We start from the raw sequence: 17,530 nt of genomic DNA on the forward strand, positions 1-17,530 counted from the left end.
ACCATCATTACATTTATATAAATAGAGACCTGCTGTGAGACAATGGATGTTGATTGCAAAGAATTCTTTCATCAGAATCAAATTCTTTATCTATATATATTCCACAAGTTCTTCTTTTGCTCTTCCAAGGAGTTGGAGATCGTATCTAACATTTGGGAGAAAAAAGATATCATATCTTGACTTGAGACGTCAACTCGATTAAGAGCATTTGCACAGATACCTTGGAGGCAACCAGCTGAGTTTGTTGGCTTAGATTATACGATATCAAGAGGTTGTTTTGTTCTGATAAATTTTGGAACACCCTAATTACTCCATTTCGTATCGATTCTTGGAGGAATACAGTTATTTTTCATTAAGTTTATGGCTCTTGTATTCCAACACTTCTCACAAAAAAGTGTAATTCACTATAATATTAATTGTAATTCATTTTTTTTAAAATTTATTTATTAAAAATATTTTATACATCCAATCACAAATTAAATTTCTTAAATTAAAGTACATATTAAATATAAATATTTATATTTATTTAAAAAAACCATCAAATTGATAAATTATTTAGTTGCATGCAAATGAAAAAGCCTATAAAAATCAACAACTTCATGTTCTTCATTCAACACCATAGAAAACAATGAGCCTAAAATGGTTTTTGATAGAAACATTTTACTCCACTTAATGAGAAAGCATATAGCCACAGTAAGCTCTAATCTAGCTTGCCAAAAATAGAAACTTCTGGACTAGTGTTTACAAACCTGGTATATCCCCACTCGATAGGAGATGTACGCAAATATGTCCTCTACTCAAAGACTGGTGTGTTATACAAGGAGATCATAATGATTTCTTCCACTGTACAAAAGCCTCACAGCTTTCTTGGCTTTTCCTTTTCTTGAACCCTTGCCAAAGTCGGCTCCATACTCTGCAATCGGTATGAAACCAGATCCATTGCCACCCTTCGTATGCTGCAACACGACTGATTGATTAAACGAAAACGTACATTTTACGGCTCCACCATCAAATTGATGTATACACCCATTGTGCACAATCCCTACTACTCCCAGGCTAAAAAACATAAGACGGTTTAAATAGGGGTAAGACCAACCAAGCCAATCCAAACGAACCCAGTGAATCCCACCCACACTGAGTAGGGTCTGGAGAGACCTCACCTCCACCCCGAGGGTTCAAGAGGCTGTTTCTACCAAGACCTCGGTTTGGAGGTTTAACCAAGTCAAATCGTTGTATTCTTTTGGCAGGGAAGTAAGACGTGTGGGTAGAAAATGGGTTATACAAAAAATTACAGTACAGATGGTGATGGACTGAAGGATTAACTAGAAAAATTAGTTAAAACGTTTCCAATAAGGATTAATACCTCATGCTCGGGTAGGTAGACAATGATTGGTTGGCGACATAACTTGGACAGTACCTGTGGACGGTATGTAGCCTCATTAACAGATCAGCAGATCAAAACAGAACATATGAATTAATATGACGAATTGTAGTTATATTTGTCCCTAGCGATGTAGAAAAGGCAGTGAAAAAAGAAAAGCAAAGTACCGAATTAAATACACCAAGAACAAGTACATCATCTAACAATTTTCTTGTTCATGTAGGTACTAAAGTTAAAAATGTACCAATTTGCTTTAGCTGGTGACTTAATTGGAATCCGATGTTGACTAAAATTTAAAAGGTGATTCAATGGGCAGCAGATACTATGAATTATAAGACCCGAGTTTTAAAAACATTCTCGTTAGCTTACCCAAATTTACCGTACTTAAACAATGGTCAGTAATTGTTGAAGGGTTAAAACCGCCAAACTCCTACACTCTTAATAATTATATATATAAAAAAAGAAATATATATATATATATATATATATATATATATATATGTTAGAGTAAACTTCAAGATATCGTCCCTGTATATTCTTCTTCATTTCACCGCCATCTCTCTCTCTCTCTAAAATTCTTCTTCTCTGTAAAATATGTTTCACAAGTCTATAATTTATGTTTAGAGTTTATTAGTAGCTCTGAAATATTTATGTCTTTGTATTAAGTCCCGTTAGTGAAACCGTCCATTCTGGACAACAGGGACGGGAATGTTACAAATGGAGATTAAAGATTAAAAGAGGAGCATGAAGCAAGAATTCAAGTAAACGCGTGTGAGGATAGAAGGTGAAATTTTTTGTAAGATCGCAAAAGCTAAAACCAGACCATCATTCCCTCGGGAGGCAGGAGTTTGTGGAGACACAGGACTAGGGTAGCAGATTGTCTGCAAGGATCGTGGTTAACGGGCGTAGGGAAGGGGTGGAGAGGTAGTTGGAGCTTGGAGATGGTTAGAGAGTACAAAGGTAGGTATCGTTGTACTAGGATAGAGAGTCAGCAGCTACTTGTCTTTAATTGGTTTAGTGGTTTAGTACCTTCTCGTATGCTTTTGTTATCTTGCTTGTTTCCTTTTATCGATATCCTTATCTGCTTTTCTTTTTCCTCTATTGCAAACTTCTATCTAGTGTTTAGAACCAAATGCTTCTCGCAAAGTCATGTTTTCAAAAACTTTTTTCAAGATGGGGTCTTAAAGAACACAACCTCTCTACCACTAGGGTAAAGTTAAGATCCACGTACATCCTACCCTCCCTAGACCCTACTCTGTGTGGGACTCACTAGATTTATTTTCTTTAGCATCATTCTCTTGTCCCTCTTTTCGTTCAAAGACGTGAAGAACGTAAGATAAGAAAATAATATATATATATATACACACACACACATTGAGAGAGAGAGAGAGAGAGAGAGAATACATGGGCCTCTGGGATAACATGGAGAACAAGAAAACAATGCCTACACTAATCATCTACAATGTGCTGATAACGGAACCCTAATGGAGACTAATAATAATCCTCTACCATTCGGGGTCTAAATGTTGATCATGCACAACTTGATTCAAATAGTTATCAGACAACTGATATCCATATGGATGTGTATCAGCAGAATAGAGGGAGGAAGCACTGGGATCATAATAATGTGACCTCTGACAAGATGGCAGTCGACCTCGAATACATTTCATGCTCTTTTGGAAAACCTTATTCTTGGCTAAGTGAATAGCTGACTATTACAATAGAGAACCTATATATGTCAGAAGCTCCTATCTCACATGACTCTTTGGCCATCGCTTGGTATTTCGCTGACATATGTGGTCTTTACAAGACCAAATCGATGCTTTAAAGAATCTGGCTACCCCCCCTCCCCATGTCAATGACCCTGGTCAAAATACAGAATACACGATGCCTCATCTTGGAGAAGCTATTTGATACATACCTCAAAATCAAAATACGAAAAACAACATCCATGTGGCGAGTATAAAAAGCTTATAAAAAAATTATATGCAACCAACGTAGGCCTATGCAGATGCTAAGCCTGAAATGTAAGGCTATGGATTTTGATATATGTTGGTGTGGAATTGATACAGTGAATATAATCCCTGATTTCTTGGGATTATTTTTCCTTTTGTAACAGATTTGGTAGATATTTGTATGTTATCAAATCCCTTAAATTATGGGATTCTAGTTAGGTCTCTAAGCTGTATAAATACCCCTTTTGCTTTTCAATGAGAATAACAATAGAATTTCTTTGAAATTACATGGTATAAGAGCTACAAAGGTATTTGTTTTAACAACTTATTTGTTGTTAATAATCAGAACCAATAACCGAGGTTCAACATGCCGGAGTCCGAATCAAACTCCATCGTCACATCTACCGATCGATTAACACAAACTACTCTCAATCACCGATGCAAATCATTGTGCATCATTTGAATGGGAAAAACTATTTGGAATGGTCACAATCTGTAAAACTCGCCATTGATGGTCGAGGTAAGTTGGGCTTCTTGACCGGTGAAACTTCAAAACCGGTCTCATCTGATCCAGGATATCGTAAATGGTGTTCTAAGAATTCTTTAGTAACTGTGTGGCTACTCAATTCAATGGACATGTCCATTGCTAAGCCACATATGTTCATGAAAACCGCCAAGGAAGTGTGGGACTCTGCTCGAGCGACATATTAAGACGTGGAGAATTCTTCCCAAATCTTTGAAATTAAAACACATCTGTGGCAAGCCAAACAAGATAACCGTGATGTTACCTCTTACTATAATGAGATGGTAGCATTATGGAAAGAATTGGATCAATGCCACGATGATGTGTGGGAGAGTTCTGTAGATTGTACTCGGCAGAAGAAGAAAGAGGAGAATGACCGTGTGTTCATGTTCCTAGCTAGTGTTCACCCAAGTCTCGATGAAGTTAAAGGAAGAATTCTTGGCCGAAAGCCTCTTCCATCCATCCGAGAAGTTCTTTCAGAAGTAAGACTTGAAGAAAGCAAAGAAAAGTAATGATGAACGGGATCCAACCTACTGATGTCGGGGACACATCAACCCTACTTGTCCGTGGCATAGAACAAGGGGGTGATACAAAAAAGAAACCTTATTGTGACCATTGTAAGAGGTTTTGGCACACTCGGGACAAGTGTTGGAAGCTTCATGGCAAGCCGATCGACTGGAAGAGTAAGTCTGAAAGATCCCTACACACCACAGTTGAAACAACTCAAGACACACAAATCCAACCACGACAATCTCAATTCACAAAGGATCAAATGGAGCAGCTCCTAAAATTACTTAAAACCAGACCCATGTCTTCTTCTGTTGACCCATCCTGTGCCTATGTGCAATCTGGTAAAAACACCCCTTCGTCTAACTATTCGTCTTCTCATTGTGCTTACAAAATACATCAGCCTGGATCATTGATTCAAGGGCATCTGATCACATGACTTCTTGTTCGAATCTCTTCAATTCTAATAAGCCTTGTGCAGGAAATAGAAAAGTGTGAATTGTTGATGGCACTTTTTCTACTATAGTAGGAGTTGGTGATATAAAAAGATCATCGGACTTCATTCTTTCTAATGTCCTACATGTTCCAAAACTCTCTTGTAATCTCATCTATGTTCATAAACTCGCTGCTGACCTCAATTGTCATGCTTTGTTCTTTCCTTCCATTTGCCTTTTTCAGACCTGGACTCGTGGAGGATGATTAGACATGTTGATGAATGTGGTGGCCTCTACATACTAGATGAGGGAATCCACTCTAATAAGAAGACTTATTGCTTCTTCACCGCATCTGATTTGAGTAATAATGAGATTTATTTATGGCACTTTAGACTTAGACATCCAAGTTTCTTTTATTTAAAATATTTGTTTCCTATGTTATTTGGTAATAAAAATCCCTCATCCTTTCAATGTGAGATTTGCGCGTTAGCAAAACTACACAAAAGTACGTATCATCCACAACCATATAAACCATCTATGCCTTTTGCTTTGATACATAGTGACATATGGGGCCCTTCTAAGGTCACTACGTATCATGGGAATAGATGGTTTATTACCTTCATAGATGATCATACAAGGGTTTGCTGGGTCTATTTGCTTAAAGAAAAATCAGAAGTTGAACATGTCTTCAAAAAATTCTATAACATGATTTGAACTCAGTTTGGCACTAAAATTCAAATTCTTAGAAGGGACAATGATAGGGAATATTTTACTAAAACTCTAGGGAATTTTTTAGATGCTCAAGGCATAGTTCAACAAAGCTCATGCAAGATACTCCACCACAAAACGGCATAGCCGAAAGAAAAAACAGGTATCTGCTTGAAATCACTCGAGCTTTACTATTTTCAACTGAAATACCAAATTATTGATGGGAAGATGCTCTTCCGCATGCTACATATTTAATGAACCGAATGCCGTCTAAAGCTTTAAAGTTTCAAACACCCATATCTGTTTTAGAAAGTTTTTTTCCAAAGTCACGATTATTTTGTTCCATGCCTTTAAAAGTTTTTGGTTGTACCGTGTTTATTAAGAACGCCAATATCAACCTTGGCAAATTAGACCACAAAGCCCTCAAATGTGTTTTTTTAGGAATCGCACCACATAAAAAGGGATTTAAATGTTTTCATCCAAACAAGGGAAAAATGTTTCTTACCATGGATGTTAAGTTTTTTGAAAATATTCCTTTCTTTAAATCTCGTCTTCAGGGGGAGAATAAAAAGAAGACTTAAATTTTTATTTCCAACTACATTTGAGCCATTTGCATTTGACTCAAATCCCAAAGATTGTCCAATCTTTGAACATAAGGAAAATCTAGATGTTCCAATAGAACCACCACTAGATCGAGAAAATGAACATAATATTCCTCCTAAAGAAACTGAAGTACCATTTGAACCTCAACAAGTTACTCAAGAGGATTGTAGTGAAAAAGAAAAAAAACAATTCGCAAAAGTGTATGAGCAAAGATTCCCTCCAAACAAAGAGTTCAACACAATCTCAGCTCTTGATTCCGAACCGAGGAAGGAACCATCTCTTGGTAAGTCATGTGACCTGAATGTTCCAATAACCTTGAGAAAAGAAAAACGTGCATGTGTTAAATATCCTATGTCCAATTACATGTCTTGCTCAAAACTCTCACCAAAATACTCTGCTTTCACTTCAAATGTGTCCAAAGTTCAAATTCCTAACACTATACATGAAGCCCTTAAAAATCCAAAGTGGAAAAAGGTTGTTCTAGAGGAATTGAGTACTCTTGAGAAGAATCAGACGTGGCATGTCGAAGATCTTCCGAAAGGTACTCCCACAGTTGGTTGTAAGTGGGTATTTACTCCAAAATTCAATGCTGATGGAGCCCTTGAAAGACATAAAGCAAGGCTAGTAGCCAAAGGTTTCACACAAACCTATGGCTTGATTATACAGAAACATTTGCTCCAGTTGCAAAGTTAAATACCATAAGGATTCTACTTTCAGTAGCAACAAATCTTGATTGGCCAATTAGGCAATTTGATGTGAAAAATGCCTTCTTGAATGGCAAACTAGATAAAGAAGTTTATATGTTCCCACCACCAGGGTTTGAAAGTAACTTTGGCACAAAAGTATGCAAATTAGAGAGCTTTGTATGGGCTCAAGCAATCCCCAAGGGCATGGTTTGCACGTTTCACTCAAGTAGTCAAAAGTCACGTATACAAACAAGCTCAATCTGATCATACTCTATTCATTCGATTTTCCTCAAAAGGTAAAATTACAACCTTAATAGTTTATGTAGATGACATACTCGTTGTTCGGGATGGAGGCTTTGACATCGAAACATTTGAGTGTTTCGATTTAGAACCTTCTCCGTTAGTGATCACATGATCGAGATTCTTAGATGTGGAAGAACCCATTGTAGTATCGAACTAACACACACCTTATAAGAATAAGGATGTAAGGAAGGATAGCAAATTGTATATATTGAAGAGAGTATATTCAACAAAGCAACCGATCAATGTATTTATACATGATGAATCGGTGCCAATATGATCATCACATCGGTTGGCATGGGGTGCCATAACCGACGTCCATAACTCCTTAAGAAAACTACCTGCTAGCATTACATATGAGGTGTCCCATGACCCTCTTTATTTAAAACATAATTAAATAATAATAAACCTATAATTAATCCTAAGTTTTGACATTTAATTTTTCCAACACTCACTCCTAAATATCAAAACATTTTGGACAGCGTTGAATCTTCGATCTTCACAGCACAACCACGAAATCTTCGTTTCCATCTGAATTATCGCTTGGGTCTTTGTCTTCTTCTGAATAATAGCCTTCTATGCTTGGATCCTCATCTTCTATTTCTTCCCCATCTAAGTCCTTGCAGCTTCTGGTTTGAACTGAAGTAGCGTTCCGGTCTTCCTGATCATTCCCTCCACCAACTGAGGTACCTACGCTCTTATCAGACGGACGTTTTGTTTTGTCTCGAACCCTATCGGTCAACCTGCCGATCTTCTGATTCTTGATACTCGACCACTTTCCAAACCACTTATGTGGAAAGATGAAATACTCATGTGGGTGCAATAGATAGTCAATGAATAACTTGTTGAATGCTTCACCGTAGCATTCCGGAAAGCCAAAACTCATCGCGATCTCATTCCATTTATCCTCCACTATAATGATTTCGTGTCCTCCATATCCAATAATTAACTTGTAAAGATCAAATAAACAAACCTTCATACCAGATACCTTTGCTGTAATATGATTTCTTCACCCTCTTTGATTTTAAAGAACCAACCTAGCGCCTCATCGAACTTCTTTGCGAAGAAATGCTTAATTTTATAAGCGATTTGATCACATTTAACCATGAACATAATCGTGGTAAAGTCGTCAAGTGTTCTTATTTGAACTGGTACAAATTTCCCACAGATTTCAATCGTTTCTTCTTCGAGGACTGGTTTCTTCCCTTTGCCATTAGACTTCGAGTATGGATTCATCGACCCTTGCTTGCCTTCCTTTTCCTCCTTGAGGTCGTCTTTCTTTTCCTTATTATGGTCATCACACATGTGAGTAATTTTACATTTTAAATTACCCACATCAACCTCGAACCCCTGAAGTATGAGTTGTTTCATACTCAAGACGTTGATGTTGATTTCCGGTATGAATGACACGTAGGGAATGACATACGTTCTTTCGTTTGTTTCTAAACTGATTTCACCAATGCCATGTACATGTATCGGGTCAAAGTGACGTTCTTCATCATTGATGAAGAAGCACCTTTTGAAACTGTCGAATATCTCCTTGGTAGGGGACATGTGCTTAGAAATCTTAGTGCTTACATACCAAACGGAATTCCATGACCCCGTGTCTGTTCCTTCGACCATATAGTCTCCATTTATGACGATCCTCTCTGTGTGTGCTTGTTGATAAAGCTGTAGTGGACCAAGCACTTGATTAGATTGATTGTCATGACTTCTTTCGGTTTCGACCGGGCGTTGTACCGCTTGCCTTTGCATTAATCGGTTCGCTCTTCTTGGGCAGTCCCAGGCGAAATGCCCTTTCAACATGCAGTGATAACATGTTGGTCTTTTGATTCGTTTCTCATTATTTTCACGACTGCTGCTAGCACCCTGACGTGGATTAGCCAATTTCTCGCTTCCATGAGATCGAATATGAGTGTTGCGAAGTTGTTGGAGAGTCCTCATCGTTTTTCTCCGTCTTTGATCTTGCTTATGATTATGATCCAACTGTTGGCTCTGATACCATGTTCGGGATGAAGGCTTTGACATCGAAACATTTGAGTGTTTCGATTTAGAACCTTCTCCGTTAGTGATCTCATGATCGAGATTCTTAGATGTGGAAGAACCCATTGTAGTATCGAACTAACACACACACACACACCTTATAAGAATAAGGATGTAATTTAGGGAAGGATAGCAAATTGTATATATTGAAGAGAGTATATTCAACAAAGCAACAGATCAATGTATTTATACATGATGAATCGGTGCCAATATGATCATCACATCGGTTGACATGGGGTGCCATAACCGACGTCCATAACTCCTTAAGAAAACTACCTACCAGCATTACATATGAGGTGTCCCATGACCCTCTTTATTTAAAACATAATTAAATAGTAATAAACCTATAATTAATCCTAAGTTTTGACATTTAATTTTTCCAACACTCGTCACAGGTAATGATCATGAGGAGATAAAAAGAATGAAGGATCGACTTGCTAAAGAGTTTGAAGTAAAGGACCTTGGAGAAATGAAATACTTTCTAGGTATGGAAGTTGCAAGGTCAAGTAAGGGCATTGTGTTGTCACAAAGGAGATACGTTATCTGGAATGAGTGCATGTCGACCGAGAGATACCCCAATTGACCCCAACAAAAGGTTGGATGGCATTACTAATGGAAAGCAGGTTGATATTCATCAATACCAACGGTTGGTTGGAAGGTTGATTTACTTATCACATACACAGCCTGACATTGCTTTTTCAGTTAGCATGGTGAGCCAGTTTATGCATTGTCCTTATGAAGAACATGAAGAAGCTGTCCACAGAATTCTTAGATCTTTAAAGAGTTGTCCAGGCAAAGGACTACTCTTTGAAAAAGGAGACAACCGAACCATTGAAGCCTTCACTGATGCAAGCTGGGCAGACCCAAACATGAGCAGAAGATCTACATCGGGACATTGTACTTATGTATGGGGAAATCTTGTCACGTGGAGAAGCAAGAAACAAAGTGTTGTATCCAGAAGCAGTGCAGAAGTTGAATTCAGATCAATGGCAGATGGCATATGTGAAATAATCTGGATCAAAAGGGTCTTTGCTGACTTACGTTTAAAGGTTGAGCTACCTATGAAGTTGTTTTGTGATAATAAAGCAGCCATTAGCATCTCACAAAATCCAGTCCAACATGACAGGACAAAACATATTGAAGTGGACTGACATTTCATAAGGGAAAAGTTGGACAATGGGACTATCTGCATTGCATTCATCCCTTCCAAAGAGCAAAAGCAGATATCTTAACCAAAGGACTATTTAGACCGGCATTCGATCGTCTTATAGACAAGTTGGCCATGTATGATATATATGCAACAACTTGAGGGGGGTGTGGAATTGATACAGTGAATATAATCCCTGATTTCTTGGGATTATTTTTCCTTTTGTAGCAAATTTGGTAGATATTTGTATAGTTTGGTAAGTTTCCTTGTATGTTATCAAATCCGTTAAATTATGGGATTCTAGTTAGGTCTCTAAGCTGTATAAATACCCCTTTTGCTTTTCAATGAGAATAACAATGGAATTTCTCTGAAATTACAGTTGGGCTTGTTTTAGGAGTACAAAATGTAGACCCATGCCTACTAAGGTAGGTCTAATCCCTTTGTCGAGGACATATTTGTTCAAACCAAGAATAGGCTCCATTGGCTTATTAATCAAACTCTTCATTAATGTCCGAAGGTGCAACTTTGATCATTCATATGTTGCATACAAGAGAGAACTCACATGAGCATTCCTCTTGCATGGTACAACCATCCACATAACCGACTGAAGGAGGAGAATCATTCAATTCTCAATCAAGCAATTACACCTTTGAGTCGCATTTAAGTTCAGGAAATCACTCAAAATGACGCTTTCTTTTCATTCTTTTTGATAATGAATTCAAAAACCATGCTGCTCAATTCTCAGGAAAGAACCTGTTAGTGGCTAGGGGTGGGTTTACATAAGATTTTAAATTCACCCTTTAGTTAAATAAAAAAACCCAAAAAGCTTATCCGGATGATTACTCTTCCACTGTGTGACTAATGCGACATACCCTGAAGGCCATAAAATAGACAGACAGTTTATGATGACCTATAAACTAATCCAGGGAGATTAGTGCCGCCACAAGAGCTGACAGGTTAAAACATCATATCAGTGAATGCATGATTCTGTTGAGATACTAACCAGTAGTTCCGATTCTCCTCCCCAGAAATCTGGCCGTCCAATGCGTTGACAGTAACTACAAGCATTCATTCATTGATATGATTATCAGATTACAGATCATGAATAACCAAGAGGTTCGGAAAACTTTCTTGTCTAGTGAAAGGTCATATTCTAACCGTTTTAAGGACTCTTCAACAGTAATCGCGATTAGTGCTTCTTCGTACTGATGTCGTTCTTTGTTATTGTCACATAACACCTCTTTTATCGCCATCCGTAATTCATCTGCACACAAGACAGTTCACACAAAATACTTTGGCAAAAGTATTAAGATTAAACGAAAGAAAAGACAAAAAAAAAACAACTGGAAAATAACTATCAAGTATGGCTCAGTGAGTAGTAACTTATGCCCAATGAAAGCTCAAAACTATCAATTCTTTCTCATAAAAATAAATAATGCAGTAATGAATAACAAGAGAACCGGCAGGGAATATGCCTTAATACACATAATATGTGATTACATCAAGTAATGCTAAATAATGGAAGTGCAAGGAAAACCTACAAAGATTCTACCTTAATTAGTACACAAATAATATGTGATCGAAGAAAGTGATGCTACATAATAGAAATAAGGTATTTGTAAGTGTATAAAAAAAAGTCTCAACAACCTGTTATCAATTATAGAATTACTTATGCGTTGAATGGAGAAACATGAATTCTATAATAAGATCATATATATGTGATCAGTTTGATCCTACAATCATATGATGAACGGATATCTTAGGTTGTCCCAAATTTAAAATTTCAATCAAGGGCATGACCTCTTACCCAATGTTCAGTTCCCTTTATTTAAACTTAACAGCATATTTCACCTGTTGTTTTTGTTCCTGGCCCATGGCTATACAGGTGCGTGGGTAAATTTATCGACTGTTCATGTCCCCAGGTCATGGGGTACCAGTGAAACTTTTATTGATTATTTAATTTTTACATGTCCCTGACAAAATTTAAGTTAGTAAATTACATTGTTCATACTACCTTGGAGGCTTTTGAATAAAAACTAGACATAAAATTAGTAAATTTTGTTTGTTGTTCAAATTTAAATTAGTGAAGTATTGTTGCGGTATTGGGTAGACATACATGTATATGCACACCTACCGACATATATATTGAAATCTTTTAACACTTTATAATATAGGTTCTGATTAATTATCAGTCTTAAAACATGTTTTTGCGCTATTGTTTTTCCTATATATAAATGAAACAGTTGATCTTCATGATCACAGTGTTGGTAAAAAAATTGAAGTTGTAACTAAGAAATTAAAACTAATAATGGGTTATGCATCACAAAATTGATGGATTCTATAAATTTTTAAGTTAATTTTTTCAAATATTTGATCATACTCTTTTTTTTTTGCTTTGGGTACTTGACGACTGCAATATGTGAATTGTGTACACTTGTTTAAATGTACCCAACCCTTGGCTGTGTATAGTTGGATTCCACATGGGTACCCAATTATCATGTAAGCAGGGATTACTTTTTACCAATAAATAATAGACGAAAAAGGATGTAAAAGTGAGAAGCAGAAAAGAAGAAGCATAGAGGAAAATAGAAGAATTCAATGCAAATGCTAGACTACTAATTACTATAGAGAGTCTGAATGACTCCTCCTTAATACATGCTAGATATCCAACCAATACAAAAGAAACCAGGCACCAAAATGAATGGAAAACATGAAAAGTAGGTATGACTTGATTTTAGAAGACCTTGACAAATACTGTTCAAATAAACCCAAGCCCTCATTGAGACTAATTGTGACATAGGGGCATATTCAATGCATAAAGATATAGGACAAGACGGCTATATGTACTTCTTGAATTTATATTCAATTAGGTTTTCTCTTCTTTCAAGAACTGCTCTTGTATAATGGAATTGTCATGTTTTTCAAGAATTGTGCCTTAAGGAATCCAAATAACTCATCGCCACTTAATGTGAAACATTCAACTCATACAAAAGAAGCTTCATGCCAAAAAAGAGAAGAGTAGGTACGGCTGATCCTACTTCCTAGAAGACTTTGTCGAAGCTGGCCCAAGCCCTCATTGAGGCCATATGTGAGGCATATTCACTACATATGCACCAACATTAGGATTGTTGATATAGGACGATTATGTCCATTGACTATGTACTTTTAAATTTCTTTTGTAACTAGGGTTTATTTTCTTTGAAGACCCTTTTTCTACATATTTGATCTCATCGTGTTTAATGGAACTATCATGCCTCCGAGAACCATAGACAACCATTTTTACATACATAGAATCAAACTTATGCCTTCGATGATGCAGGCAAAGTTGTTAAAAGCTCAAGGCGCACGTAGGCGCAAAAGGGTCCTGGGGCCTAGGGGGCAGCCTCGGGAATGTGGGGCACATCTTATCAAAATATATATATATATATATATATATATATATACGTATATATATACACACACAGAGTTACACACAACTCAAATAGGGTTTAGAAGCCTCTGATGCAACAACCAGCATAACTTCAATAGAAGCAGAAGGGAGAAGGGTTTAAATCGTGAGCTGTAAGGGAGAAGTTTTAAGGTCTGGGTATTTATGGAGAAGGATGCTTGCATTTCTAAGGACCACGCATTTAATATTAGGTTTGACATGTGTCATCTATTTAGTAACACTTTTTTTAAGGTTTGACTGAGCTATTAATAACTCTTTTTGAGACGCGCCTAGACCAAAAAGTCGCCTCAGCCAAGGAGCAGCGCCTTAGTGAGCCTCATGAATACGCCTCGCCTTAACCTTAGAAAGCCCAAGAGCTTGAGCTTTATGTGTATGGGTGTAAACAAGCCAAGTCAAGTCGAGTAGTAGGTTATTCAAGCTCGACATGAGAAAATAATACCAGGCTCAAGCTCGAATAACTTTTTCAACATAGGGCTCGAATATTTTTGAAGTTATCGAGCTCGACCTCAATGCTTGTTTATGGGCTCGAACTTGCAATCGATTAACTCGTTATCTGCTCGAGGTTGATAATTTTTATATTTTATTCTTGTACTATTTATGAACATATCAGCATGTTTGGCTCGAATGGCTTGACTCTACTCGATTCGAAAAATTTAATCGAGTTTTCAAACATGCTGAGTCAAACATTGGTGTTATAAAGCTCGGCTAGTTAAGTTACACGAGTTCTATTTTTTCGAGATCGACTCAAGCTCGAGTAGCTGGTTAAAAGCTTGACTGGTTTATAAGTTATGCGCCTTAGAGTCTAGGCACGCCTGGTGATTATTTCTCTCATGATTTTACCAACTTCAACTTCACTCATATATTAGATTAATATCTATTAGAACCATATGAACATTCTTGGCAATTTTCATGAGTACAAAACTGAATTTCTAATCTAACATGATTTAGTAGCATGCTTTCCTTTATGCCTTTAAGGAAAAATTATGCTACACTGTCTTCCTCCCTCATGCTGCCCGTTTTCATGTCAACACTAAAATTGTCGGATATTGTTGTCATATTGACAACTTGAGTCTGGGTGTTTAACTCCTTGTCCAAGGCAATTTGATTCTATAAGTATACTTTCTTGAGAAGATGCTGCTACGTCTTAAGAACCACTTTGATTGGGTGCATTATGGGATTAAATTAAATATATTATTACTAAGCCTTTCATAATGCTAATTTTATTCTAGATCTTATGTGTGTAAATTAGGCATGTTTGACATTTGTGCTCCAACATGAGAGCTGTTGGACTTTTTCTATTTTGTGTCTCAACCAATATATGTATTCTATATATTCTTGTTTTTTCTTAACAAATATAATAAAAATTTTGTAAACCCGTCGTACCTTTTTAGCTTAAGTAAATGACACACACTTAGCTCATATATTAAGCAATTCATATATTGGAAAAGGAAGCTCTAATCAACACAAAATAAAAGATGCATATGAAACACAAAAAAAACCTGCATTTTCTCTTTCTTCCCGGGGGCTAAGGGTAACACTCTTGTTAATAGCCATTCCTTTAACCTACATGACATTAAGGAGAACCGCATGAGGTGCTAAAAATAAATAAGTTGTAGTCATGCACAGACATCATAAATAAACCACAAGAAATTGCCTAACTATAACACTGAGGAAAAGATACAATCAAGTTATAAAAACAAGAAAATGCCAAATCCCTTTGACAGAAACTTCTACCCAATAACTGAAATAATGTCAGTAAAATGCGTTCTTAGTGTCAGTCAGTTCCTGCCAACAGAACCACAAACTGTTGCCTAAGCACTACCAAGAGTTTCTTATGTTCAGTCCTAGTTCGCACTCCTCGTGAAATTAGTGAGTTCTGGTGACTCAACCAAACTCTACCAACAAAGGAGCATTAGTAGCTTTCTTTTAGTAACAGACACGAAGAGCCAAATTATGTTCTATGAGGCTAGATCATTTAATTAAAGAATAAATTTCCCTCCATTTTTCTAAAATTCTCTTTCTTTACTATTCATTATGGTGTTCAGCTTCTTTTCTATTCTGTCACAAAGAGGTTAAAGCTGAACACTTGAGATCTTCAGTCCAGTCCTATAGATCCACAATTTCTTTATTCTCCTTAATCCAATGTCAAAATCCAATTTGCTATCGTCATTCTATCAAATATCATCTTAAAATACCTACCATGGAAACTTTCCATGTGTTTTAATTTGGTTCCTGGATTTTCTATTCTATTAGTTCAAGTTGCTCTTTTCTTATTGCTTTCAGAACATAATACTGAAAGGTATTGAGATTTCTGTGTTGTATTTCAGTGTTGTATTTCAGTGTATAAAACCAATTTACAAAGGGGCTATATATAGCCAGGATGTATACATGGATAGGAGACTAATTAGRAGCTAAATTAGGTAAACATTTACAGCTACATTTTACATGGAAATGATTACTATAACAGTTATGGAAAGAATAAATTAAATCAATGATTTAATTTATTCTTGATATGTAATACGCCCCCGCAAGATGGAGGATCCATCGGAGACTCCAATCTTGGAACGTAAACGAAGAAATGGGYTGCGACTGAGMGGTTTGGTGAGTGCATCTGCAAGTTGATCAGTAGAGTTTATGTGAAGAACTTTCAAGGAACCATCAGCAACTTTTTCACGTACAAAGTGGTAGTCCAAGGCCACATGTTTCATGCGAGAATGATAAACTGGATTGGCACATAGATAAGTAGCTCCTGTATTATCACAAAAAAGTGTAGGTGGGATGGACCGTTTGACGCCAAGATCAGTGAGCAAGTTTTGAACCCAAGTAACCKCTGCTGCTGCATTTGCTAAAGCCTTGTATTCTGCTTCAGTGGAGGATCGAGAAACAGATTTTTGACGAGCCGATTTCCATGAAATTATGTTAGATMCGAGATAAAGTATGTAAGCAGTGGTAGAACGACCACCATTCAAAACACCGCCCCAATCAGAATCAGAGAAGGCTTTGAGCTCAAGAGAGGAGCCCTTTTTAAGATAGAGTCCATGGTGAATGGTACCTTTTAGATAGCGKAACACCCGTTTTAACGCCTGCCAATGAATCTCCGAGGGAGAGTGCATAAATTGGGCTAACCGGTTAACCGCAAAGGATACATCAGGCCTTGTGAAGGCTAAGTATTGCAAGGATCCCACCAACTTCCGATAGGGTGTTGGATCAACACTTGGTGACCCGTCCATGGAGTTGAGAACTATAGAAGACTGTAGGGGAGTAGCCACCTCTTTAGCACCATCCATATGAAACCGAGTAAGGAGATCTTGGATATGACGGTGTTGAGATAGGAATAAACCGTTGGTGGTAGGAATAACTTCAATGCCAAGAAAATGATGTAAAGGACCCAAGTCTTTGATGGAAAAACGACTGGCTAAGGTGCTAACGAATTGATCAAGAAAGGCATTGTTGTTGCCTGTGAGTAYTATATCATCAACATAGACCATAAAAAAGCACAAGGTACTGTCATGATTATAGATAAAAAGGGATGCATCAGCTAGTGATTTTCGAAAGCCACAAGTAAGAAGGAAGGATGTTAATTCCATGTACCATGCCCGTGGTGCTTGTTTCAGGCCATAGATGGATTTTCGAAGTCTGCAAACATGTGTAGGAAATTGAGGGTGAGTGAATCCCGGCGGTTGGGTCATGAAGACTTCCTCATGGAGGGTTCCATGAAGGAATGCATTGTTCACGTCAAGTTGGCGTAAGGGCCAGTTGTGTGAAAGAGCGAGAGAGAGAATGACTCGAATGGTC

At 37.2% G+C, this 17,530-nt stretch overlaps 1 protein-coding gene across 1 annotated transcript in view; it reads right to left on the reverse strand.

Annotated features, from left to right (window-relative positions):
• Nucleotides 1-586: 586 nt before the first annotated feature.
• The window catches only part of LOC112512706 (OTU domain-containing protein At3g57810), a 20,446-nt gene continuing 3,502 nt past the window's right edge, over nt 587-17,530 (reverse strand). Inside the window, exons 4-8 of the mRNA XM_025118812.1 lie at nt 15,235-15,298; nt 11,446-11,551; nt 11,291-11,345; nt 1,364-1,417; nt 587-956 (exon numbers count right to left, since the gene is read on the reverse strand). Coding sequence (XP_024974580.1) covers nt 813-956; nt 1,364-1,417; nt 11,291-11,345; nt 11,446-11,551; nt 15,235-15,298 — 423 coding nt within the window. The 3' untranslated portion in view covers nt 587-812. The remainder of the gene's footprint in view (nt 957-1,363; nt 1,418-11,290; nt 11,346-11,445; nt 11,552-15,234; nt 15,299-17,530) is intronic.

This window comes from Cynara cardunculus (assembly GCF_001531365.2).
Source record: "Cynara cardunculus var. scolymus isolate 2C chromosome LG 5, CcrdV1, whole genome shotgun sequence".
NCBI lineage: Eukaryota > Viridiplantae > Streptophyta > Magnoliopsida > Asterales > Asteraceae > Cynara > Cynara cardunculus.